Consider the following 26,301-nt stretch of genomic DNA (forward strand, 5'->3'; position numbering starts at 1 on the left):
GCTGGTTTTTTTTGTAAAGAAATAAAAAATATTTCAGTGATATTTTACCACTGGGTCTGAGAATGACAGCAAGTGCTTCATGGATGGCCTGTCCTCTGCAAAACAGATGTGCAGTTATTTTTTGAACAGTATTACTTCTGGCAGTTTATTGTTGATGAACCATATCAATTTGCCGCTGATATACAATGGAAAGAAGCTTAGAGCTGGTTTATATAAACACTGATCTGGAGCTCTGAATGCATTCAAAAGCAGTGTCAAGAATCATTCTTCTTGTTACTACTCAGGCGGAAACAATTGGATTTCTGTCCTGAGAAATCAAATGGCTTTTTAAAGTGCAGATGAACCATCTGGGATCAAAGTTCCCCTTATTGCTAGTTCAGGCCTTTTTTAACCTGAAAAAAAGTAGAGCTGTGGATTGAACTTTTTGCAAAAAGGATTTGTTTTATCAAGAAGTTTCTGTTTCCAACTTATGAAGATAAGATATAAAAGCCAGCGAATGTTTCAGTTTTGAATTATTAGAGATGAGCAGGCTCGGATGATAACTCTCTTGGACTGTTTTTGTCCAGCAAGCAGCCTTCAGCATTACATTGCCTCTAATCCTGGAAGCAACATTTTATCTCCCAAATAACTCTCTAATCTGTGTAGCCTCTGATCCTTGTGAATTGAAACTTCCCTCCCTACTACTGTATCCATTTGTGAGGAACTTCACTTGCCTCTGGAGTAGAACAGAAACGATATGCTGGAATTGTTTACTTGTTCTTTAGTCACAGAAAAATCTAATAAGGACAAACATAATTATTTGGTAGGTGGAAGATCCGCATAAAATTCAGAAAAGCAATGTTGGCCAATATGCTTTGATTTTTCCCCAGAAAAATGGCACCAATGTTGTTGGAGAGGCAAGCAAGTATTTAAGTCCTTGATCTTACAGTATTAAATATGTTGAGAAATTCTACCTCAACCATTTTTCCTCAGATTTGAAATCATATTTCTATGGAAACTGTCTATCACAATCAAAACAGTGAAAATGTATTACAGGAAGAAAATGAATACATTACCAGATTACTGTATATATAACACAGCAAAACATGTTTTCTATTAGCTCACTGTCTTGTGCTATTCTGGCTTCTAGCAGCACTGCACATTGGTGGTGCATTCATTTCAATATTTCTTTAAAAGGTAACATTTAATTTTCTGCTGGGGGGATGGAAATGATTTGCTCTGTTTTGCCAATGAAGAGAGAGTAGGATTAGCTATTTTAACATCTCTTTGCATATGTGCCATGGAACATAGTATTATCATCCACCTGGTAAAGTCTGGAACTGGGACATTTACTTCAGCAAGTTTTCTGTGGAATGGCCATATTTGATACAGCTTGAGTTTAGTTAAGATGACTGCCAATGGCAAGCAGAGAGAGGCATCACAGTCAGGAGAAAAAGAACCTACAAAAGAATAAGTGCCACCTTATCATACAAAATGCAGTTTACAACAGCTACTACAGGGCACTACAGGGTACTACTACAGCAGCCAATAATTTTAAAAAATCTAAATAAAGTGCAAAATATTTTACACTCTCTAATTGTTAATGTTTATACAACAATTTCTGTTTTCTGATATTTAGTAAATATTTGTTCCCATTTAACCTTTTATATTATGACAATTAGTTTATGTTGCAGATGGCTAATAATGTCTTGGAAACTATGGGTACTATCTGTGTATGTACGTTAAGTATATGTAAACGTAATACATGTGCATATATAAATAAAGCTACCTGGAATGGAAAGTCACAACATCATATATTGAAAAGAACTAAAACATAATTTTTTGCTCAGTATAAGAAATTCAGTACTAGAACATTTGAAACAGAGGACTGAAGAGGGATAGCTCATTACCCTCTAAGAAATTGTTACATTGGACAGTTTCTTTTAATGTCAATTGAAGTCTCCTCTTCTGCAAATTTAGTTCTGTTAGTCTAATTCCGTTGTCTGCATAGGCGCAGAACAATATTTGTCATTATATGTATGACAGTACTATAAGTATTTGATGAAAGTTTAATCTCCCATTCAATAATCTCTTCTCCAGATGATTGTAGTGCAGCTACAACTTTTATATGCTCTATGATTTATTGTATTTTTGTTTATGTTATGACAGATTTTTCCCTTTGAGTTGCATGTTGTGTACATTACTTTGCGATATTTTAATATGAATTCAATGTAGAAATATATTTTAAAAATTAAATATATGGATACACTTAATTCATTCAGCTTTTCTTCATAGGATTTATTACTTAAACTGCAACTCCACAGTCACCTTATAGGGGAAATGGACAGCTTAAATATTTAATCAATAATAATAATAAATTTTGTCAGGAGATAGGCAACTCACAGGCATATTTGATATTCTCAACATTTCCAAAGCTCTCAAAAAATAGCAAATTTCTGCTATGCAATTTTCAGGCTCACCTACTTTTTAAAAATGAAATAAATATAAATAAAGGAATTAAGCCTCTTGTAAGTTTAATTCACTTATTTTGTGTTTGACTTTTCACCAAACATATGGGGACACGTGGAATTAAAGGCCAATTTTGTCTTCTGATGGTGGCAATGTGGACCTCAGATAAGATAATATAGATGGATGACCTAAAGTTTGTATGTAATCTCCAATATCCTATCTTCCTCGGATTCTTCCAAATTTTGATGACAGAATGACTGAATTTCCATAATTATGATTTTTCTGTGATTTCCTCCCCAAAATTATAAAGTTTAAAAACTATTCTCATTTCTTCCTTCAAATCTTCCCAAGCCCCCAGATAGGGGTGAATTTCTTCTAAGAAGTTTCCCACTATAATTCTATTTCTATTCATAACCCCCCCTGCGTCAACCCCCCAGAAAATACGATGAAGTTATCCAGCTATCAGATGGCTTCCTGTGGCCTTCCAGAAGATTGTAAAGCAAGATTTCAGCTCTTCCAACATTGCCTACCTGCTAATGCAAATCTATGGAAGATTCTTTGTGACTGCAGTATTTATGCCAAGATGATTGTCAGAATCTCATAATGAATATCACATGAAAACAACTTACCAGCCTGCAACCAGATCTGTTCAAGAGTTGTCCACAGCTGAATAGGCCCTTGCTTTGAGGCAGAACTCTGCATAGTTATTTCTGACATGGCCTGTTCCAGTCGTGATGCTGCAATGGAAGATGCTCGCTGGGAGCCTACAATGTAGAAAATAATACTAATTAAATAAATATGATGTAATGAACCATTTAAATAAATCCAAAGTGAGGCAATTTCCTTATTGTGACCAACTAAATACAGTTTATACAGTAAGCTTTTGAGGTTAACAATGTAGTTCAAATGATGGTATTTGGCTAATGAAAAAGTCTAAAGCAGTTTCTTATTCCTGGAAATCACTATTAGCCTTAATGGTAGTGTGACTGTGTCTGAAGGCCATCTCCCGGGAAACTAGTGGACTTCCTTGTGCAGAGGATTGGCCATTGCAAGAACAGAGTGCAGTTCTCCTGCAGGGCATTGTTTATGCCCTTGTGTACTTCCAAATCAACAATGAAGCAGCATTACCAAAATAAAAATAAAAATGCTGCTAGGTGTACTCTGAATTGTCTTTTCTTTTCTTTTTTTGTAAATCTTCACAAGCATTCCAACATTGCCACCTATTAAATTGAATTCTGAGGTTGTAGTATATTATACAGCAGATATTTTCCTCATACATTAAATCCTAATTTTGCAATTGTAAAGGCTAGGAGTTTGTGACTTTATAATTTAAACTATAGTTCATAAACCAGGAAGCAATCGCATATTCTGTAGGCATGAACAGTCTCAGATGCAATTTTTAGAATTTCAGGACTCCAAACATAAGAAAGGGAACTATGCCCAGAAGCTTAGAAGGCCACTGCCAACGAGGACTGGACTGGAATATGTGGGTAGTCTACAGGGGCTGGACTGGGTGGTAGCACAATTTTGTGCTGGTTTGGCTTCTTTCTTCAACATTGGTCCCAACTGATGTTAGTAGGAGGTGAGAGATCTTGGGACATGCTACAGGGCTCAGTACTCTCTCCACTCCTTTTTAACATCGAATTGAAGCCATGGGGTGAGATAATCTATCACTTTGGGTTAGGTATCTGCAGTATTCTGATGATGCCCAACCTTTTTTTTACTCCTAATGACCCAAGTGATGCTCTTGCTACCCTCTTTTGGTACTTGGGGACCTGGAAGGGGGGACAACAGGGTTCAATTGAACCCTGGCAAGACCGAATGATTTTGGATGCACAGAGCCCCAAGATTCAGGTCTTCTTCATCTTTGACTCTGGATAGTGTGGGATTACTCTTGACAGATCTGGTCTGCAACTTGGGGGTTCTCCTGGATTCACACCTGCTGCTTGAAGAGCAGATGGCAATCACTGCTAGGAGAGCCTTTGCATAACTTTGTGTTGTGTGCCCGTTGCTGCCTTTTCTGGATCAGAAGTCTCTGCCCTTAGTCATTCAGGCCCTAATCATCTCATGGTTGGACTATTGTAATGGACTCTACTTGGGGCTACCCTTGAAGAGCATTCAAAAGCTAAAGCTGGTGCAGAGTGCAGCGGCATGGATAGCTCTTGGGGTCTGAAAAAGGGTCTCTGTAACACATGTTCCATGAGCTGCATTGGCTGCCAGTCTGCTTCCAGATGCATTTCAAAGTGTTGATAATCTCCTTTAAAGCTCTTCATGGCATAGATCCAAGTGACAAGGGACTGTCTCATCCCACTGGGATTGGCCTGTCATACCCATGCCAGAAAAGGAGGCATGCTGTGAGTCCCATTGGCCCAATTTATTCCAGTTAGTGGGCCCTGAAATAGGGCCTTCTCTGCCACTGCATCTGTCCTCTGGAACATCTTGCCTGTCTTGTGAGGTTGACCCCAAACCTCCTGACCTAAATAATAAGAGCCTAAAGACCAATGGGGGAGCATCAGCATGGAGGTGGTTAATTGATTAATAACAGATCCCACCTCTCCCCCGACCCTGCGCCTGCTTCCCTCCCTCCCTCCCTCCCTCCCTCCCTCCCTCCATCCATCCATCCATCGCTATCTAGCTATTCATCCTTTAAACTTTTATGATTGTAAGCACTCAGAGTTACCCTGTGGTAAGATAGGTGGCCAATAAATTTTATACATACTTACATACATACATACATACATACATACATACATACATACATACATAGCATGTTTTTAAGAATATAGATTGCATTGCTCTGTACCACATTCGGAGAGGAATTTAGTTTTTGTAAACTTGTGAACTACCATTTCTTTTGCTGTAGTTAGGTAGAGTCTTAGACTACTCATTTGAACTACTGTTCAAACACAGATATATTTTTGTCATAAAACAAGTAGCTACTGAAATCTAAGCCCACTAATTATCCCCTGAAGCTCAAATTCTTGTTTACACAGCCTTCCTACTAAGCAAAAAAGAGAAAATTCTTCTATCAAATATGAAATAAGGTGAAACATAAACCATCATCATCAGATAGTGGTAAGTCATCCATTACATGAGGAATATTGCTTTAATGTTGGACAAATTGTGGCTTATCCCTACAATCATGGAGAAATCCCAGAAAACAAAAAAGGAGCCCCAAGGATCTGGGGAATGCCATGGTGTTCATGTTCCCCGGTCTCTCCCTAAAGTTCCTGATTGCTGCGAAGCACATTCCACATGGCCTAGATAAGAAGAGCCTAATCATATCTCAGTACAGCTATACTCAGGGCAACATGAAAGCACACTTCATGAATGCACATAAATTCCCCTCAGGCTTGTTGCAGAATTTATGACCCTCAGCTTTCAGTAGCTAGCTCATTTCTAAGAAACACATCAAGGCTTGGCTTTTTTTCTATCTTCCAACTGGCTTCCTTCTGCATCTTATTTTGTTGTAAATCAACTTGAAAAACCATTTGATCAAAAGGCAAGTTGTCGATTTGAAATCAAATATACTTCAAATATAACATTCAGTACTGTAACTATACCAAGACTCATTTGCTCAGATGGCATTTACTAGAATTTATAGATTTCTATCCTGACTTCGCAATTCTTATACTCTTACTGTGTAACATTACCTCAATTGTGCAATAATAATTTCAGTTACTGGAGAGATGGAGCCACCAGGAAAAATTAAGACTGCAAAGGCAAAATAAAACTGCATCCTGTTTCTTAAGAATAAATCCTACCAGTCTTGCCTCTGCCTTCCAGGAAAGAGCAGACTTTCTCCTGTAGGCTCCAGTCTCCTGAAAATGGCCTTGAGGGGGGGATAAAATTAAGAGTTTTTTATGGCATTGAATATCTGGACACAAGAGCCTAGAAAAGGATGCCTTGCAATAATTTTATCCATTTTTAATCATTCTAAAGAATAATGAAAGATCATAGAGAGTCAATCTGGACCTCAAAGTTTTCTATCGTTGCATTGGAACTTGGAAACCCTGAGATTATTTGCAGAAGCCATAATATGCACAATTTCCTTGCTTCCCTGGACTTCACTCTACACTCTTTATTCCCACTAACCTCTTTACTGAAGATGTGTCAAATTCACAAACAGCAACAATCAGTTGAAATTAAAGTACTACTTTTGGGTTGATGTTGACCTCTCAGATCTTCACTAGACTGTTGTCAGCCCTCTTTGCGAACAGCTATATCTGAGCATGTGCACACTTATAATTTCTTGATCAGAGGTCCATCAAAAATAAGATTTTATTCAACAGTTTATTTAGTAACTGTTGTTTGGTCTACATGAATATGGGTTTGAATTTATGGATGTGATTATCACATCTTGAAGGTAAGCTTCAAGGTTGATTATGTAGAGAGAATCCGTCGGATACACTTCTGTAATTTAATTGCACATTCCTGCTATGTCTGCAAGTCAGCCAACCATTTTAACTAGTTCAGCATTTATGAGACATTATAAAATAGACAGATGTGGCCTTTAATAATACTGAATTGCAATTTCTTTATCCCTGGGTGACATGGCTATACTTTTCAACAATATTCCTGGGAACATTGTTAGAACACATAAATAATTCTGATAGATTAGATTTTCCTAATCCAGAATTAAGTCTAGTAGCAGTCAAACAGGTATAGAAATCTCACACTCAGGAAATGAGTATTTATTAAGTGACTCCAAGGCAAATTGCCTATGGCAGTAGAAGCAGTATAAAGCCATCATATGCAACTGATACAACACACAGCACATATATTGGCTGATGTTATGAGATATATAATTCAACATACTGTGTTAAATTGGAGGATATTGATATAACATTGATCAATTTTCAGATGATTCTATCCACAAGTGTTGCCATCACGAGTAGGGTAACACAATAAAATCTTGAAATAAATGTATTCCTCATAATATATTAGGAGGGAAGAAGACATTTGTATGGAAGAATGCATTGAATTAAAAAAAAAAGAAGTTTATTTATATGTGATTGTTCACCCTGGATTTAGGTTATCCATTAATCTCTTTGTTTCTCCTACCAGAATCATTATCATGGGCATCCGGTAGAGTAAGATACACATTGTTATTCTTCTTGGCTGGTACAGTCTCAGTCAAACTGTTTGCTTTCTCTGAATCACTGTAAAAGAACAACCACAGGATAAACATGTTAATCATCACTTACCTAAAAGGCAGGGTATATGCTAGAGCCAGAACGCTGTAGTAGATGAGGGCTTTGACTAAAACCTAGGAGACACAGGTTCTAGCCAACCTTCAAACACGAACATTCAGTGATTTTGGGCCAATTATTTTCTCTCAGTCCTACCTACCATACAGAGTTGTTGTATCGAAACAAAGGAAGAGGAAATGCTTCTGCAGAAGAGAGAAATTTAAACAGCAGTAATAATCAGTCCTAGAAAATGAGCATCTATCAACCTTGAAAGCTGAAATGTGGGTGCATATGACAGAGCTGTGGTCGAAATTACTCAGGCAGCAGAGATATTTATCAAAAGTTTGTGTGTCACAAGCCATACTGTGCAAAAAGTTTGATAAAGCAAACTACCAAGGCAGCAGGAGGATGTCAAGTGGTGATCAATGCACTTGGATTAATTTGACATGTTTTAGCAAAGTGTGGCTTCTGCTGCTGAAAATCTGACGGGTTCGTTTCTTTCCTAGCTATGAAGTAGGGAAAGTGTGATCTCTTCCTGGTGTAGAGAGTTTTATTCTTCTCCGTTACAATGAGGAAAGCTGACTGAAGTCAAAATTATACTAGTCATCACTAGCTCAGTCCTATTATTTTGTTACTTATATCAACAGAGGGAGATTTATGGGTTGTGTGTGGTTTCTGGCACAGAATGTTTTTATTATATTTTATTATTTTTCTTTGTACATGATATTCTAACCCCTGTCGGCTGCCCAGAGTTGCCTGGAAGGTGGGCACCCTGATCATTCTCATGCACCAAATCGATCCGTTCATGGTGGAGAATATAGAAGGAATCACCTCGTGTCCTACTTTCCATCTCTATTGCGCAGCTCTTATGTACACAAAAGAATTAAGGCTGGAATAACCAAAGACTATTTTCTCAGTACAGTTCATGCTAATTACCCATAGTATTGTTCCCCATGTCTCTGAAAAATTCTGTCCTTTTGCTATAAGGATATAGATAATGTAATTTGTGTTTATTAAGTTTCCTGTGCTTTTTATCTCTTGCCTTTCATTCATCTTTTTCTCTCTCCTTCTTTCTCTCTCTCCCTCCCTCCCTCTCTCTCTCCTCCCTCTGCCTTTTGTCCCCTGTTGCCATCTAATCATGTTTATATTTGCTGATGTTTAATAAATAAACACCAAGTTATATTTTTGATAGCTGAACTAAGCAGTGTGTCTTCTTGCTCTAATCTGGATATAAGGGATTGCAAGTGGGCTGGGTGGCAACTAAACTGGAAATTACCCACAGTATTTTTCCACCAGCTAAGTAATGCTGCATACGGCCTTTGAGAGCAGCAAAAAGAGCAGACATTCCTGGAATGGAAATGCATTTTCTGTTCAGAAGTTAAGGTTTGTTTATATAACTAAAGGGAAAAAAAACTGGGATACTGCTTCTGCTATTAATAAATATAATTCTAGGAGATATTTTAAGTATTAAGTTGGTATGTTTGCACTGATATGCAATGTTTATTTATTGAATCTGTACCCTTTTTCTTAAATCAAAGGGCTTGGGACAGCATTCACTTCTTTTCTTCCCATTCTTACCCATTTTTTCCAATAACAATTCAGTGAAGATGAGAGAAAGAGTAGCTCTAATACTAATCATAGTCATTTTAGTAAGATTTTTAGACACATACATACAAACATACTATAATGCAACATCATAATTTAGAATGTTCTTTTTAAATTAAAAAACAACAACAAGCAAGATTTTAAAAGCATCACATCAATAGATCTAGCAGGTTGGACTCACAAACTCTATAATGCTTTGTGTATTTCCGCTGAAAACAATTGGCCTTAATTTAATATGAGTGACATTGTTTTCAATAGGTCCAGACTTAAATATACCTAAATAAGGATCGTAATATCGGTTTCTAGAAAAAAAAAGTGAGAAAGGCCATTTACAATGTACTTTTCATTGCAGTGTAGCTAGACACATCTGAGCGTATATGAGTCATCCTTAAATATATGTGTTTGTGTGTATATTGGCAGGAAGAGATACTGCCTAAGATCATCTGAAACAAGGTCATTTAGGGTTTTAATATCAAAACTTGCTCCTTGAATTGAGCCTCCAAATTAAATAGTTTTTAATTATATTAACGCTGTAATTATGATATATATGAAAATAGTATCTCAAGCCTGTGCGTCAGTAACATTCAACACAAATAAAGTTTGAGTACATTACTGTAATCCAGTTTGTTAACCTGCCCCATCTGTCTTCTTTAAAAAAAAAAAACAATCCCTATTAACCCAGGCATATGTAAGATAACCATGATTCTAGGACCAGATGGTCTATTAGATTGCCTGTATTTTGGTTTTCTGTTCTTTTAGAATTAAACTGAATTTAATTAGTATTAGTATTCATCATTTTTAAGCATGGCTGATTTATTGGGATGGTTTGACTTTCAATTATTGCTATCACTTGTTGTGAACCACTCCAGGTATAGAAATAAAATCAATCGACTAATACTACCAATGAATAATGTATTGAATTTCAAGCCCTATAATCAACCCTGAAGAGCTCCCACATAGAGAAAGCTACTGTCATCACAAGGGCATGAGTGAATGCTGATATATACTGTATTCCATTTTTATTCACTGCTACTCAATATCAGTAAATAATCAATTAAGAATGTCATTATTGTATGGTATTAAACCCTTGTCTCAAGTCGATGTATTGTATTTTATCACTCTTTGACATGAACAAGCAACGTCAATGAAAGAGAACAAGCAAGCTCTGCTAGTATACCAGTTGGTGGCATTTTGTCAGGAAAAAAAATGTTGAAGATGTTCTATGGGCTTGTGTAAGTGTCCTGACATCTCTGTCTAGCTATAGCACAGCCAGGGGTAAAAGAGAAGGGATTTCTTCTCTCTCTCTCCCCTCCCTCCGTCCCTCCCTCTCTCTGCCGATGTGCAAGGATCTATGGTCTCCACGGAATATGCCTGGCAACTGGGAGTGACTTCATATTTAGTTCTAGTCTGACCATTTGCCTTGATCTGCAATCCTGCAAAGCTATAATGAATTCTAAAGGGCAACCTGCATTAAATTTTCAGATTTATCTCTGGAATGGAGCAGCATTGGGAAGTCAGTCCTGTCTTTGCTCTGGAAGCGGGGGACGGGAGGGGGGAAGAGGGAGGGAGGGAGGGGGGATGCTCCCTGGGATCCTGCTATTCTACAAGCAAGGCTCGGTAACCATGATGGTTATTTCCCAAGGTCTGGTTCTTAGAGACTTGGCTGGTTATATGATATTGCCTTCCTTCTCATTTCCAACTGATATAAAGTGACATGTCTTTCAATGCTTGCTTATAGATGCTTAATGGTTTCTACAAATTTCAGGTCTCTTACTCAGGTACCTATATTTAGATTTAGGCAGGAATCCTAGACCTACTAAAATGCTTGTAAATCCACTCCAGGATTTACAAGTATGTAAGTGGGTGAAGTGCAGACATACAACCATATTTTTCTTCTCATTCTAAGTATGGAATAATAGATTTAAATTGCAGGAAAGTAGATTCTGATTAATCATTATTTAAAAAGCAGCTGAACAGTAGAATAAACTAAAGATAGGGGGCAGATGTCCTTTCTTGGATGCATTGCAATGGAAGCTAGACAATAAGGAGGCTTTAATTTGGATTCCTTCAGGCAATAGGGCAGAGGTCTCCAAACCTGGTAACTTTAAGACTTGCGGTCTTCAACTCCCAGAATTCCTCAGCCAGCTATGCTGACTGAGGAATTCTGGGAGTTGGTCCACAAGTCTTAAAGTTGCCAAGTTTGGGGACTCCTGCAATATGGTATTGCACTTGATGGCCCAAATAGCCTCTTCCACCTCTATTCAATAACAACATACAATCTTTAAGAACAATATGTTTATATTGAATTGCTGTTCTCACTCAGGAATTTACTTATTTAAATGATTTATATAGCTACCCATTTCATCTGTGAACCTTCATGGCTTACAAGAATTAAAAATGCAGAAATACCTACAATATATAATCCCAGGTACCCAAGTATAAACAATAACCTCACTTACAAGGTGGTGGTGGGGGAAGTGCATGAACAATAGCAGAGCCATCAATCCACCTGACCGAAATGCTTAAGGAAACAGGTAGATCTTCAATAATAAATTCTTCCTTACAAAAAGGAAATGGGGCTGGGACCATCCAAATCTCTAGGAGAATGCCGTTCTGTAGGGCAGGTGCTGCTACCGAGAAAGCACAACTCTAAGCTCCAGCAAGGTGGCATTGTTTGAAAGAAGGGACCCAGATCATGTTCTCTCTACTAAAACTGGTGGGGTGACCAGAAACAATGAAAGAAAGATGGTAGCCACAAGTAGCCTGGCCTATGCCATCTTGGGCTTTATAGGTGATTATCAATGCCTTGTAAGGTAACTTTGAAAATGTTTAGACAAGCTAATAAACCTTAATAATGTCTCCTAGCCAGTTGGCCTACATATATGTTTGACTAAAAATAATGTTTTTTTTTAATCTTTTGGGAAAAATTCTTTTTTTGATCATCTGGTGGTAGAGATAGCTTCAGGTCTTTGAGAATCTTGTACCAGACATACTTGTGACTGCTTCATGTATGGATTACTTATGGACTATGCTAATCTTTTTGTCATCAGGACAGCTAGATAATGGTATGGAGTGCTCCCTCCCTTCCTTTCCAGCTGCTATTCTTCTGCGGGTCCATCTCTTTATTGAGTAACTGTGGAGCTTATTCCGCTCCTGTTCCTTGGTATGTTAAATCAAGCTGGCCTGGGTTTTGAGCAGATATTATGCTGATTGACAATAGAACTAGGAATGGGTGGTATAGGGAACTGTCCCTCTTCTTAATTAGGTTGTGGTCACCAAGATAATTTCCATCCCTTTAGGAAGCTGTGATTGGGTTGCAAGCTATGGGCAAAGTTACTCTGAAGACAATCAGTTTGGTTTCTTGAAAGCATTTCAGGCTGATAAGATGATCTGGTTTCTGGAATCTATTCCTTGTTACAGTCAATATTGACTCATTTCCACAATGATGGCATTGCTGTTGATGGAAGCAGTATCCTACAGGGACTATATTACAGATTAAAGGTGTGTTGGTCTCATATGATGGACTTCACACACACAATTACAAACAAATGCTAGCTTACTAGAAAGACTGGCCTAGACTGCTTGAAGTACCGGGATTTCTACTTTTTAAGTTGCTCAAGACGTGAATGATAATATACATAAGCCTGTTGATGACACACAACCATTCAGAATAGAAACATTGATGAAGGATGTGAAGAGCTCCTTCAATATATCCCCAAAATTGGTTGAATGTGCTTTAAAAGTCAATACAATAATGACGGTGTGGAGAAATGTAATAACTTATGAAAATATATACAGTATATAGAGAGAAATTTGTCTCCTCCTGTCATAATGTTAAAACTCAGCCATTGAAACTAAAGGGGGAATGATTCAGGATCAGCGAAAGGAAATCCTTTGCAAAGTTTAGACTGGAGACCAATCTATATCATACAACTTTAAGTAAACAATTCCATGGATGATAGACTCATCAGTAGTTACTGTTCCTAATGAATATTGTCTCCTGAATCACAGCATTCCTTACATATCAGCCACTGAGGAGTGATAGTAAAACACCATTGCCCTCTGTCCATGCTTGTAAACTCCTTGCATGTTCTGGCTGACCACTGTGTTATACAGAATGCTAGATTAGCAAGCAGTGGCTTGATTCAATATGGCTCACATTTTGCAGCTGTTCATGAAATGTTGGGTATGAAACTGCATCAGGCATATGAACTCGCACACCCAGACAACTCTTTCTGCATCTCCATTTAAAGAAAATCCAGTTGCAATTTAAAGAAAAGCCTACCTTTGCTGCGAAACATTATACAACATCTGCCACTGATGCAACATATGTCTACAGGTCACTAAAGCCTCTTCCGGTCCTTTATGTACTAATTCCAGTTTTATTTTTGTGAAGAGTAAACTGTAATAAAAATATACACACATATAAAAAGCAAATAATAATTAGCTGTACAGATAAACATGATTTCCATTTGTAGAGAGATGATGTCTACAGTTTGACATCCAAAATTAAGCTATTTCCATATTTTCATATAATAAAAACACACTATGCTTAGCTGATAACTGCTGCTAGCACTGCAGTCAAAATGGAGCCTTTAAAAAGACATCAGGGTGGATGGGAGAACCCTAATTATTGCAGAAATTTTAAAAAAGGGAAAAATCCTAATAGTTCACTAAAAATAAATATAAATTTTATTCAAATAATTTAAAAAAATTCAAATTGGAGCAGAAAACCAGACAGATTGGCAGAAACAACTGAGAAAAAAGTGGAAATTTTATTCCCCCCATGCATAGATGGGCTAAATGTATGGAATCAATTTTATTAAACTGATTAACAATTTGCAAATGGATTCCTTGTGCTTAATTGTTAGCATTATATTAACATTAAAATACTGTTATCATATATTATAGTATGTTCATGTAATAACAGGAAAAACTGAAAAACAAATTTTAAAACAGAAATGAAGTTAAAAAAACAATCAGGTTGGAAAACATTCTTAATTCCCAAATCTATAAATGTTGATAAGCTAATTTTTTTTAAATAATAATTTTAGTTAAAAGAGTTTACAAAGATTTAAAAAAAACTACAGAAACATCGATAGTATAGAAACAATTCTAAAAGGGTAGAACAAGTGAAGAGTTACAAAAAAGCAAGAAAAGAGGTATCTAAAGCAACAACTTTAACTTGGATTTCTTTTCTTTTTTAAAAAAAATTTATTTGGGTTTTCACAAAAACAAAATACAAATAAAACATCTTTTTTGAAAATAGCATGGTCCCAGGTTATCACTTCTTCATACAGACACAAAACTCAATTTCATGTTCATTTTTATATTCTATTCCATATCTTATTACCATTTTATATTTTCTACACAGTTTTTCCCCTCTTCTAATTTTCTCAACTTTGTTTTGATTATCTCAATTCAAATCATTATATTTATATTTTTGTCTGTCCTGTTACAATTTCACATTATCTTTTCTTATTAAACAATTTTTTCCCTGTAGTTACCAATTAGAGTATGACACCTTTATATCCTTTAATTTTATCCATTCAAGCTCTTATTTAAGCTTTAGTGTATAGCTTTAAGATTATAGCATTCAATATAATACATAACTTCCAATCAAATTCTGCTTGGCACATTCTTAAAATAGACACTATATTCTTAAAAAAAAAACATATATATATATATATATATATATATATATATATATATATATATATATATATATATATATATATAAATAAATAAACACATTCCATTCCAATTCGACTCTATCATTAATATGCATTAAAATCTTAACATCTTTAACATTTCTTTTCAATTGAATATCATACTTCCTTGGGAACACTTATAAACTTTTCATAGTTAATTCTTTTCCCCCCATATTTCTCACTTATATTTTTATAAATCATTACTAATAATTAAAAATGTTCCCTTTTAATTCTCTCAATCATTTTAATTCATTTATTTATTAACAAACATCCCACTGCATTACAATAAATATTTTATCCATCATCATATTTTCTAAAGTTATTTCTATTTGTAATATAACAAAGCTATCTTATGTACCTTTGCAGAATCCCTTTTACAATTAAATTTTCACCCATTATTTCTAAACAAACTTATGGTTACAATCCTTATATCTTTTCCCTGTTTCTCCATTTCTTGTTTCTGTCTTTTACAACTTCTTTTCCTTGCCTTCTTCCCCCTCTTCTTCTCCCTCCCCTTTTTACCCCCTCATCTCTCTACTTCTAACTCTCTCATCTGTAATCTCCTCTTCTCTTGCTTTCTAATATTATACTTATCTTTCAAATTGTTCTTCTTCTTTTTGGTTGTTTTTTCTAATCTTAAACATTTCACTCTCTTTCCCCCCTTTTCTCCCCCCCCCTAAAATTATTTGATCATTAAAGATGGCTTCTTCTTTGTCCCAATCTTCTTGTTCTGCAAGCTTTCTTGTTGTTTCTCATAGTTCCAGATCGCCATTTCTAAGAATTGAAACACGAAGCCAAAAAAAACTTCTCCCTTCTTGTGCGTCTTCTTTCCATTTTTTAAGTTCCGTTTTCAGTTCTTCTAAGAGTGATACCATTTTAAAAACTTTTAAACAACCACCCAGTTAATTTTAGTCATCTAGATGCAAAAACCAAAAATCACCAAGTAATCCAAATAATCCAAGGCTGTTCTTATTTGCTTCCTTTTTCCACTTTCTCTTCCTGGGCTTCTCTTATTTTGTTACCAAGTTTCCATTAAAATGTACCTTTGAGGAATCTTGTTAAAATTTCACTGTAAGTTCCTTTTAATTACAGTTCCATTCCTTAATTCCAGGCAGTCTCCTCAATTTTTCCAGATCCTGCCCTTCTATTCTTTTTTTTCTCCTTTCCAGCTTTTAAAAACTTTTAAATGTCCAGAAATCTTTATTTATCCCTTTGACTTTTATTTTCAGCTTAGATGCCTATTAATGTCAAAGTGGTTTGTTTTTTTCCAGTTTCTTGCTTAAGTCTCTTTGCTGTCAGTATAAGGAAGGGAAGGAAAAAAACCTAATCCTTTCCCTTCTCTCTCTCCTTCGCAGCTTCAAAATCTTCTTTGGGAACAATGTTGTTAAGTTTAAATTCCAGGGTACCTTATTTGTTGCTTTTGCTGTTTGACCCAGTCAACCAAAACTTTCTTTTCTTATCTTCCTCCTGCACATTCTTTTCCGGTCGAGTTCTTTGTGGTGGCCATTTCTGACCACCGCTACAACCGCCTTCGGGAAAGGGAGTAATGGCCAGCTGAGGAGGAGAGATGTGGCTCTCCTCAACCCTGCAGGCAGTCTCCCCCCTCTTCACCACCTCTACGGGGTGGCTTAGCCCTGAAACCAGCCGGCTCAGGGCGCTCCAGCGGCGAGCACGGATCGAAGCCTCGGAGAGATGAGGTTTCAGTCTGATGCCGAAGAAGCTCAAACCGGAAGTCCCCAACTTTAACTTGGATTTCTAAAGCCATACTTTTGTACACATTTAACATCATTGTGAAAAATGGAAAAAGACACACTACATTCATAGCCTTTAAACTGATCCTGCCAAAATCTTTATTCAAAGAAAACTTCATTAAGTGAGCATTACAGTGAAGGAAATATAATATTGATAATTGCCAGAATAATCCTAAAGAGATTATTTCCACTATATTATATTAATACCATATGTTTTAAGGGGAGAAACTTATAGGGGAATTACCTCAGTTCCTTGATTATTTCAGTTGATCTTTTCATTGGTTTTCTTAGCTCTACAATATCTTTCCAAGGTGTCAGCATGACTTTTTTTGCAGTTTTAGGATCTGAGGCAAATCAGCTAACCTTAATATTGCTCATCATCCAATGGGGATCAGATTGGACAAACACATAAAAAGCCTAATCACAATGTTCCCCTACAACAGTGTCAGATGTATATTAAATTTCTATGCCCCCTCTCACTAATATAGCAACTCTGGGTAGTTTTTTCCTTCACTTATAATTGTTCTTTCAAAAGATGTATCACTTATAAATTAGCACACATATATTTTATGCAAAACTTCATCCTTTTGTTGGCAATGTATAATTATTTGTCCAGTTGGTGAATGAAACCCGAGAGAGTTCCCCTTACCCACCAACCCCTTCTTAGCCTAGCACAATGCAGCATCAGCAGAAAACTTACCAAGAATTTTACAGAAAGGAGAGTTATGGTTGTGTGAATGTCAAATAAGGTCTTGAACTGAACTTTATTCTATCTGCTGAAATACATAGCTTTCTGCAAGATATATGGCAAGAAGTAGAAGTTAATCCTCAGGGCCATTAAGAAAAAATCTAGCAGAGCTATGTTCAAAATACAAAGCCTTCTATCAAATTCCATTTGGTTACATGAAGGATTACCTCTTTATACCCATATCCTTGAATAGCAACATCCGTTGACAGAAATAAAATTGTCATTCAATAAAATATGAGTTGAATATATGAGATGAAACTTTCATTGGAAACCAATCCTTCCCACTGAGAAGGGTCTTAGGTTTAATGTCAGAATATCCTTTATAGGATAAAGTAAAAGAAAGCCCAAGTCAAGAAAATGCATCTTTGTTTTAAAATATTCTTTTTAATATTCATTTGTACCAAAGGTTTTCTTGAAAACAATTAAATCATGTTTGTGATCTCAATGTTTTTATAGGAATCCCTATAAATCTTTACTCCCTAACATTTTTTCATTCAAATGCCTTCCTGGTCAGATGGGAAGTGCTCAAGTGTTCCAATGTGGTTGAGGAAATATATTTTGCCATTTAGCAGTTTAAAGGTTTCCCCTGACTCTAGGGAGCGGCGTTCATCTCCAATGCTTAGCTGAAGGAGCCTGCATTGTCTGAGATGTTTCCATCATCATGTGAGCAGCATGAAAATGTGGAACGATGCAACTGTCCTGCTAAAGCAGTACCTATTTATCTACTTACATTTGCATATTATTGAACTGTTAGGTTGGCATGAGCTGAGGCAAATAACGGGCGCTCACCCGGTTATGCAGCGCTCAAATGTTGAACCCGTGCTGTAGGCTTTCCAGATGACAAACTCAGCATCTTAACTGCTGAGCCATCACGTTCCCCGCTTAGTAATCATCACCTTCACCTTTGCAAAACTTTTCAGATTTCACAAATGCATTAATGTCCAGCACAAATTGTGCACATCCATTAAACATGAACATAAGAGTTCTTGCTCCTGGGTGGAATTCTCCCATTTCTTATTAAACTGTGCCATGAACACCTGAAAAGCAGCATCCTTCACAGAATTTCAGTGCTCAAAGGTTCAAGGATTCCTATCCAGATTCCCCAGTATTCAGTTAGCTGCTAGAAAATAAAGGACTATTCTTTTTCCTATTGGCCAGCCATTTTTATTAGGTCTGTTGAGAGGATTACGGGAAAGGTAGGGATGTGAGAAAGGGAAAAGAATCTCTGGAATATATATACATTTAAATGTGACGCAGGTATGTCAAATGGAAGCACTTGCACATGTTTGCCCACCCACCTCCAAGCCCCACAATCCTTGAAGTTCTTGGGATAATAAATTACCCGTCTCTTGCTCAATGTGAAGAAGAAAAGATAAAAGTAAAGTCTCTCTTAAGATAAACTTGACTCCTTAACTCCATGTAGTTTTCTTTTCTTGGTAAGTACACAAAAGGGTTAGCATTGGCTTCTTTCAGGATACATTTCCTAATCTAGCATATAGCCCTGGGATTCCTTACAGTTTCCCATTCAAGTATCAACCAAGTCCAACCCAGTTTAACTTTTTAAATATCAGTCAAGTTTAGCTCTATGCTGCCACCTGCTGTACCATACAATAAAAGGTGCAATTACTAAAGCTGATTCGTGTGCCAGTTATTCTCTTTTTCTATATAGTTTATCTTGCCAAGTTCTTATGAAGATAGAGATAAAATAAGATAGCACAAAAAGATATGATCATCCCATTTCCCCACTGTCCTCCAGGATGCTGGATGAATAATTCAGGGTGCATTGCAGGAGACTTCAATATTATTTTCTTAAGTACAAGCAGGCAGGCAGTGTAAGAGAATTAATGTTTTAAAAAGTCTTATACAAAGAATAGATTTGTCATAGCCTCCCAAAATGCTTCAGTGTATTTGTAAGTGTACTTGTGTAAACAATAAAATACTTTCTTCTTATCTGACATTATGCCACGGATGGGAACTTCTGAGCACAGTTTTTTAGTCCACTGACATGAGTCATCATGGTCAGATCAATTTCCTCATGACCTCTTACATGAGCTTCTGCCTAAAATCTAGAGATGGAGGCTGGAATTTGGAGCACTGTAAGAAGACATGAACGTTGTACCTTCTCTGCAGTTTCAATGGATAGATTGTTGAGTAATTTGGGGGGAAATGAATGCTATTATTTTAGTTAAGGGAACCAGATTCAGAGAAGCCACTTAAGTGAACAATAAGCTACAGCAGGGTTAAGAGGATCTGGATTCGACTCTTATTCAGTGGTGATATTCAGGTCACTTGACATGCAACATTTATGCCACTTCCAGACAAGCTCTGCATTTACACAGTCACATACTGCATTGCCTTTGGACAGCAAAGCCATGGAGCTATGCTCTCCATGATATAGGAGGAATTCACACCAGCACAGTTCTGCAGCAGAAATACTGGAGCTTGGAAGCAGCCAGTTTCCTACTGGTGTGAATTCTTGCCTTGTCCTGCCTCCAAGCTCTTTAGTTTCCCACATCCCCACTGGAATTCAGGTCCTTTAGCACTTACTGTGCTGGGCTTCTAAAATGCCCACCTTGGAGTCACTTTTCCCCCCCTCTTTAATTGGGCTAAGTTAGGACAATGAAAGAAAACAGCTTCCTGGTTGGTTGTTGACCAGCTAGTTAACATAGCGTCCTTTCTATTAAATGCAAATATGATGCCAATCCTGTCATGTAAGGTTTGTTTTGTTTCTGTGATGAATAAGGAAGCCACCATAGCACTGCAGTGTATTCTGGCTTCTCTCCAAAATATCCAAAATTTGTAAAAATGGATTAACAGTAAGGCAAAGGCCTATTCTTTTACATCAAAATACTTTTATATCATAATTGAAGTGATGGTGCTATGCATATCCTTCATTTCAAATATGAAGCCTGTGGTTTTATATATATATATTATTTGCATCATACAACTTCCCATCTTTTAATATTTACTTCCTTAGTTCCTTTTCATCTGTTTTGGCACATTCAGGGATTGCAGCCAGAAAAAGAGAAAAGCCTCCAATAAAGGAGGATATTTGTAGCTCAGACTTGAAATGAGGAGTTCTTGGTGTTCTTTGAGCTTGGTTGTTCTCTGCAGACGTTTCTCTATGCATACTAGGCAATATCATCAATGCTAGTCTGTGCTATCACTGATGATGTTACCTAGTGTGAGTAATGAAACATCTTTAAGAAAACAGCCAAGCTCAGACAGAAACAGCTGTATATGTGGACATTCTCCTTTCTGTTTAATTATTAAAGATATAAGAGACCTGATTTATACAGCATAGAATCATCCTGCTGAAATCCCCTTCTAAATACATTTTCAGCAAGCAAAATTAAAAGGCACTGCATTGTTCTTTCAACAGAGGTGGGATTCTACCAGTTCGCACCTATTCGCTAGAACCGGATGTTAACATTCTTAGCAGTTCGGAGAACTGGTTGTTAGAAGAAATTACTGGCCTAATCCTGTAAGGAAGGCAGGAAGGAAACATTCTGGTGTTGCTTACAGAAACTGCCTCATCGTTAACCCTTATTACATTCTTGGCAGGACTAGACTTCCTGTCTCAGGAACTTCTCTGGAGTTTTTTTCCTTCCTTTGCTGGTACTTTGCTTGTGTGGAGTGACCATTCAAAGTTACAATGGCACTGAAAAAAGTGACTTATGATAGTTTTTCACACTTACGACTGTTGCAGCATCCCCACAGTCATGAGAGGCCAGGCGAGGAGATGCATGCCTCGACGTGAGTGATATTGAGTTGGCCACGCCCAGCCAACATCATGACCACCAAGCCACGTCCACCAACTAAGCCACGGCCATAGAACCGGTTGTTAAAAAATTTGAATCCCACTCCTGTCTTTCAATCTATTCACAATAATATTGACTGTCAGCTTTGACAGAGGTTTCTTTGAGGGCAAGCTGGCTTCAAACAGTGGAGCTGAAACTGACTTTCTGCTTAATTGGGACTTTTTGGAAGTTTTACACAGCCTTTCAGTTTTCTTTAAATTTATATATTAGACACGAAGTAACATTAATAAGCCTGCTTTTTTTCACCTTGTTTTTGAAAGCAACCCTAATTTTTAATGCCCCACAAAACACTCCTGTACTTCATATGTATTCTGACAAAGCGAACAAGGAGAACCTTGTGGGCACCCAGCAATATCACTCTGAGGAAAATTGCAGAGCTGGGGCTGGTTTTCCATTCCTCCTGGATTATAAAGGCAACTTGCCAGATGCCTGAATGGAAATCGGGATCTAGTCTTCAAAGATCAGTGAGGGAGCACAACACCTTCTGAAGGGAGGAAACCCAGTGGATTTATATTATGAATCAATTATACTTTAACATTTTGGTTTTCTGTTCAAGTGGGATTTATCACAAAATGCTCTATTCTCTATTCTCAAAAACTCTCTTGCTCCCAATTCCACTTAGCCATTTACTCCAAATAGGACTCTACTTTCTCTTTCTAGTAGGTGCGTAAGTTCAGTGTTGGAAACACTAAAAAATAGAATCTGGAAAAGAGTACAGAAACTTAAGCATTATCACATGTCGTTATCTATTATAAACAATCTACATAGCCAATTCATACACTGTATTTTCTAAGGGGACAGGCCTTTTTGGTAATGTTTCTACTTTTTGAAATAGTTCTCCAGAAGTTTTTTTATTGATGATATGCCTTCATTAAATATTAAAATATTAAACATCTTTTTGTTTAAAAATGGCTTTTTCTTGGTAAGTATGTTTCATTGCTGCTAATTCTGATTTGTTTGTTTTAGTGCTACGGTGCTAAGTCAGATAGTGATGCTTAGTAGATAATTTGTATGTTTAAAAATGTTTAAAAATTCAACATATTCTGGGTAATAAATTATTTTCTCTGTATTTCTTTATTCTTTTCATTTATTTATTAGACTTCTTTGCCACCCATCTTGCCTGAGGCAACTCTGAGCAGCTTACAAACATTAACATTATTTTTTTTCCAATTGGGATAGTTTTACATTCAGGTAGTCCTTTCACTTTCTCTCTCTCCCCCCACATCTTTAAAAACTCCTCCTTTAAAAATTCATGTAATCTAAGCAGGCAGATCATTGCCACAAGGTAGCTCTGTTTATTATTCTTTTGTTAAATTCATGAATATGACTGCTGGAGATAAGAAATGCAGAAAGCCCCCAGAATAGAAAGCAGACTTAAGGTTTTTGAAACCAAGGCAGTAATGTAAATGGTAGTAGGGGGTTGTTCAGTTGCTAATTAACCAGATGGCTAGGAAGCCTTTCTTCCAAATCCCTGCATCCTGTTACCCAATTTGGCTTATAGTATTTATAATTTTATCAATATTATTCTGATTTAATCCCAAACTTTCTACAAAAAGCTCTGCTTCTAAAAAAAAAAAGTTAGTCTGCTAAAATTGCAGGCAAATCTGAAAAAGTATTTCAACCATATAAAATATAATCTAAAACTTCCATGCCACTTAGGAGATGAGTCGATTTAAGTAGGTACTGGAGGACAAGAGTAGACTCATGTAAACTTATATAACTTCAACATTCATCAAACTTTTATTTTCTTCCTGTTCCTCCTCCCAATTATTTTTGCCCATAGAAGAGTACAGGAGAACCTGTAAACATGGTTTTTTGCATGTTTGGTTGCTCCCCTTAAATATTTGCATTACATATTTTATGCTAAATTTGTTTTGTTCCAGCTATTTAATTTTTTTTCAAATAATTTTATTAGGAACTATAAATACACAGGCACACAAGATCCACCTTTGGCAAATATTGGGAATATCAATTTACTTAGCAATTGAATTTATATACCCAAAGAATACAATGCATTGTGGCCAGGTCAACCAAAATATTCAAAATATTTCTGGAGTTCATTTAAGTATTTAATATGAGAAAGATATATCTCCCTATTTCAAAAATGATGGATAAATATACATACTATGTTTAAGTACCAAAGCAAGAAAGTGCTTAGGAATAGAGAAATGTTTTCATAATTTAAATGTTTAAAATCATTTTAAGCTTGTGTTTTCAATATATCTATTTAAAGAAACATTTAGACAGCTGAAGCTAATTTATTAGAAAAAAAATATTACTGATTCAGTTAATAAAAAGAGAGCTAATATATTCTTCATTGCAGGTTTTTCAATTATTCTTTGTTGGCAGCCAGAATAATTTCTCACACTTCTAAACACCATTATTTCAACAAAAGATCTACTATGGTTTTCCTTTTTTAATATTTAATAATAATTAAATCAGTTTCTTATGTTTCAATAATTTATATGCACTGGGTAATTTAGATAAAATTCCCACTATTCATTATGAATGTTATTAAGAAATTCATTATGAATGTTTATTAAACGATTTCTGAAAAAAAATCAGTCAAGATCACTAATTGGGCATTACTCCAAAACTTATTACTCCATTGTTTATACCTATACGTATTAATGCAATATGAAAGGACTGCAATTTAGATCATGTAATTAATAAAGTAATCCTTCAAGCTAAACTCAACTCTTGGTGATTTCAGGATGATCTTCATGTAGGGCTCCTGGCATAAGGGCAGAAGTGGTTTGCCACTATTGCCATCCTCCATGTTTTTCAATTTTCCAAACTAATCTAGAGTCTGGCCACTTTTTGATAGTGTCTAGCCCAAGCTCAATGATGACACAGAAATCCAGTCAATTCAATTCCTTTCTTTGCTTACAGCTAACGTACAGGATCTTGCTAAACTAAAGCCATAATTTCCTAACCTATTAGATATATCCTGAGAGATTTTAGGATGTGGCTACCCCAAACCTCTTCTTCCCTCCACCATCCAGTTTGGGATTGCTCAGTCTCTTAATGTGGATCTTTGTGTGGGAAAGCTCTGTGGTGCCAAAATTCCTCTCCCTTATCCAGGTGCACATCCCATCACTGATAGTGTCCCATCTAAATAGTAACTGGAACTAATCCCTATTTATCTTATTTGAGATCGGCCTGAACCAACTTGTCATTGTAATATTGTATATGGTTTATTTTTATGGTTGGTTTCTCATAACTTCAGGAAATAGATTTCGAAGTAATTCTGTAACACAGAAAATTGTTTGTATTAAACTAATGTATTCCTATGCTTAAAAATGAATTATCAAAGAAAGGAGTCAAGTAAGGAGTCAAACATTGTTGAAATCATAGCTATTAATTTCTTATACTTGGAAAGTATTTTCATACAGTCTGATCCTAACTCAGTTTGTATTCATGAACATTTCTGAGTTCTATTAATATGAATTGTCTCAATTGAAAAGCATCTAAACAATGTTTAAATTTGATATGTCTAAACCTTAATTATTCTTTTGTTTCTATTGTAAAGTTTATCAAATCTTCAGTTTTTTTAAAAAATAATTATATGTAAATGAGACATAATTTTTTTCCATATACAAAACCAAATAGAAAATAATACAATTGAAAGTGACTGAAAAAAAAACAGATTTCTTTTGAAGAATAATTATATGCCATGCCTATTTGGCCAAACAGAGATAATGAAAAACTGTTGCCAGGTCTTAATAAGTGCAAACCTTTACAATTGTTCCTAATTATATAAATCCCATATGTGAAGTCCCATTACCCTAAAGCTGATTTTGTGATTTTTTTAAAAATAGTATTTAAAATGGCAGTTTAACAAAATTAAACTTTTAAACTGCATCAAATGTGTTCAACTATAATTGAAGCAAGTTTTTTATTTAGAAGTACAAGAAATATGAAATGGTCTGTAAACAGATGAAACACATAATTTTCTGATTTTTAAGAATCTGAATATTTTCCCCCTTATTTTCCATGTTAGTAGTTCATATTAACATTAAAAACATCCTGTGGAATCTTGATGCTCTCTGAGCTGAATAATTTTCTTGCACCTGTTTCATTATTAAACTAGACCACATTTTCAATGCTAGATGGGGATGGAGTTTGCTCTTTTTATACACAGTGGCTTGCCATGTCTGTGTTGGTGGGAGTGTTGTTTTGTCCTTGGTACTTCCTTGATTACCAACACCAAGCCTATTGCAAGTAGAAAATCAGCATATATATAGATCTGTACAGATTGATATACTAAGATATGGGTTATGTTATCTATTACTACCGGTATACTATTGCCAGATTTCTCTAGCCTTAAGGGATTCTTCAGAACTGTAGATTTCATTCCACACAATTCCTAGTAATGGCTAGGTAACATTAAAAGAAAGGGCAGAAACAGATATGGTTACATAAATCAGTAAGTAAGATTAGCAAAAAAAAAAAGCTTGATAATATAATATCTGAAATAGCTGTAGCTCCACCTTCTCCCACAATAAGAATAAAATATTACTGTTATGTCCCTGTTATTCATTCATTCATTCATTCATTCATTCATTTATAGTTCATGTTTCTAGACCACCCATATCCCTAAAAAAACGGCTCTGGGCGGTATACATCATAATTGGCATATAAAACAGCTTATAAAATTAACAATAAAATATTAAGATTAATTTAAGATTAATTTTTAAAAATATAAGATTATAAGATTATACAATTTTACAGAAATTAACATCAGAATTCCAGGATGGACATTAATAATAAGAAGAGAGAAGGCTTTCATGGCACCAGCCAGCCACTCCTGAAAGGCCAGAGAGCCAGGTTTTGACCCCTTTACAGTAGGCCAGGCGATTGGGGACCTGCCTCATCCTTGGGGGAAGAATGTTCCATAATATGGGGGCAGCGTCAGAGAAGACTGACTTCCTACACCCCACCAGTCGAAATTCTGCAGCATACCCTCCTGCCTGATTGAACGGGACAGGCAAAACTGGTTCTGTAGGTGGCTGCCCCCATGCC

At 36.1% G+C, this 26,301-nt stretch overlaps 1 protein-coding gene across 1 annotated transcript in view; it reads right to left on the reverse strand.

Moving 5' to 3' along the window:
* Positions 1-26,301, reverse strand: part of TTC7A (tetratricopeptide repeat domain 7A) — a 173,261-nt gene that overhangs the window by 54,667 nt on the left and 92,293 nt on the right. Inside the window, exons 16-18 of the mRNA XM_026683757.2 lie at positions 13,531-13,647; positions 7,513-7,610; positions 3,078-3,212 (exon numbers count right to left, since the gene is read on the reverse strand). Of these exons, the coding sequence (XP_026539542.1) occupies positions 3,078-3,212; positions 7,513-7,610; positions 13,531-13,647 (350 nt within the window). The remainder of the gene's footprint in view (positions 1-3,077; positions 3,213-7,512; positions 7,611-13,530; positions 13,648-26,301) is intronic.

The sequence above is a fragment of the Notechis scutatus genome, chromosome 1 (genome assembly GCF_049901735.1).
Source record: "Notechis scutatus isolate UNSWTSFEM ecotype Mainland chromosome 1, rNotScu1.2, whole genome shotgun sequence".
NCBI classification, from domain to species: Eukaryota; Metazoa; Chordata; class Lepidosauria; order Squamata; family Elapidae; genus Notechis; species Notechis scutatus.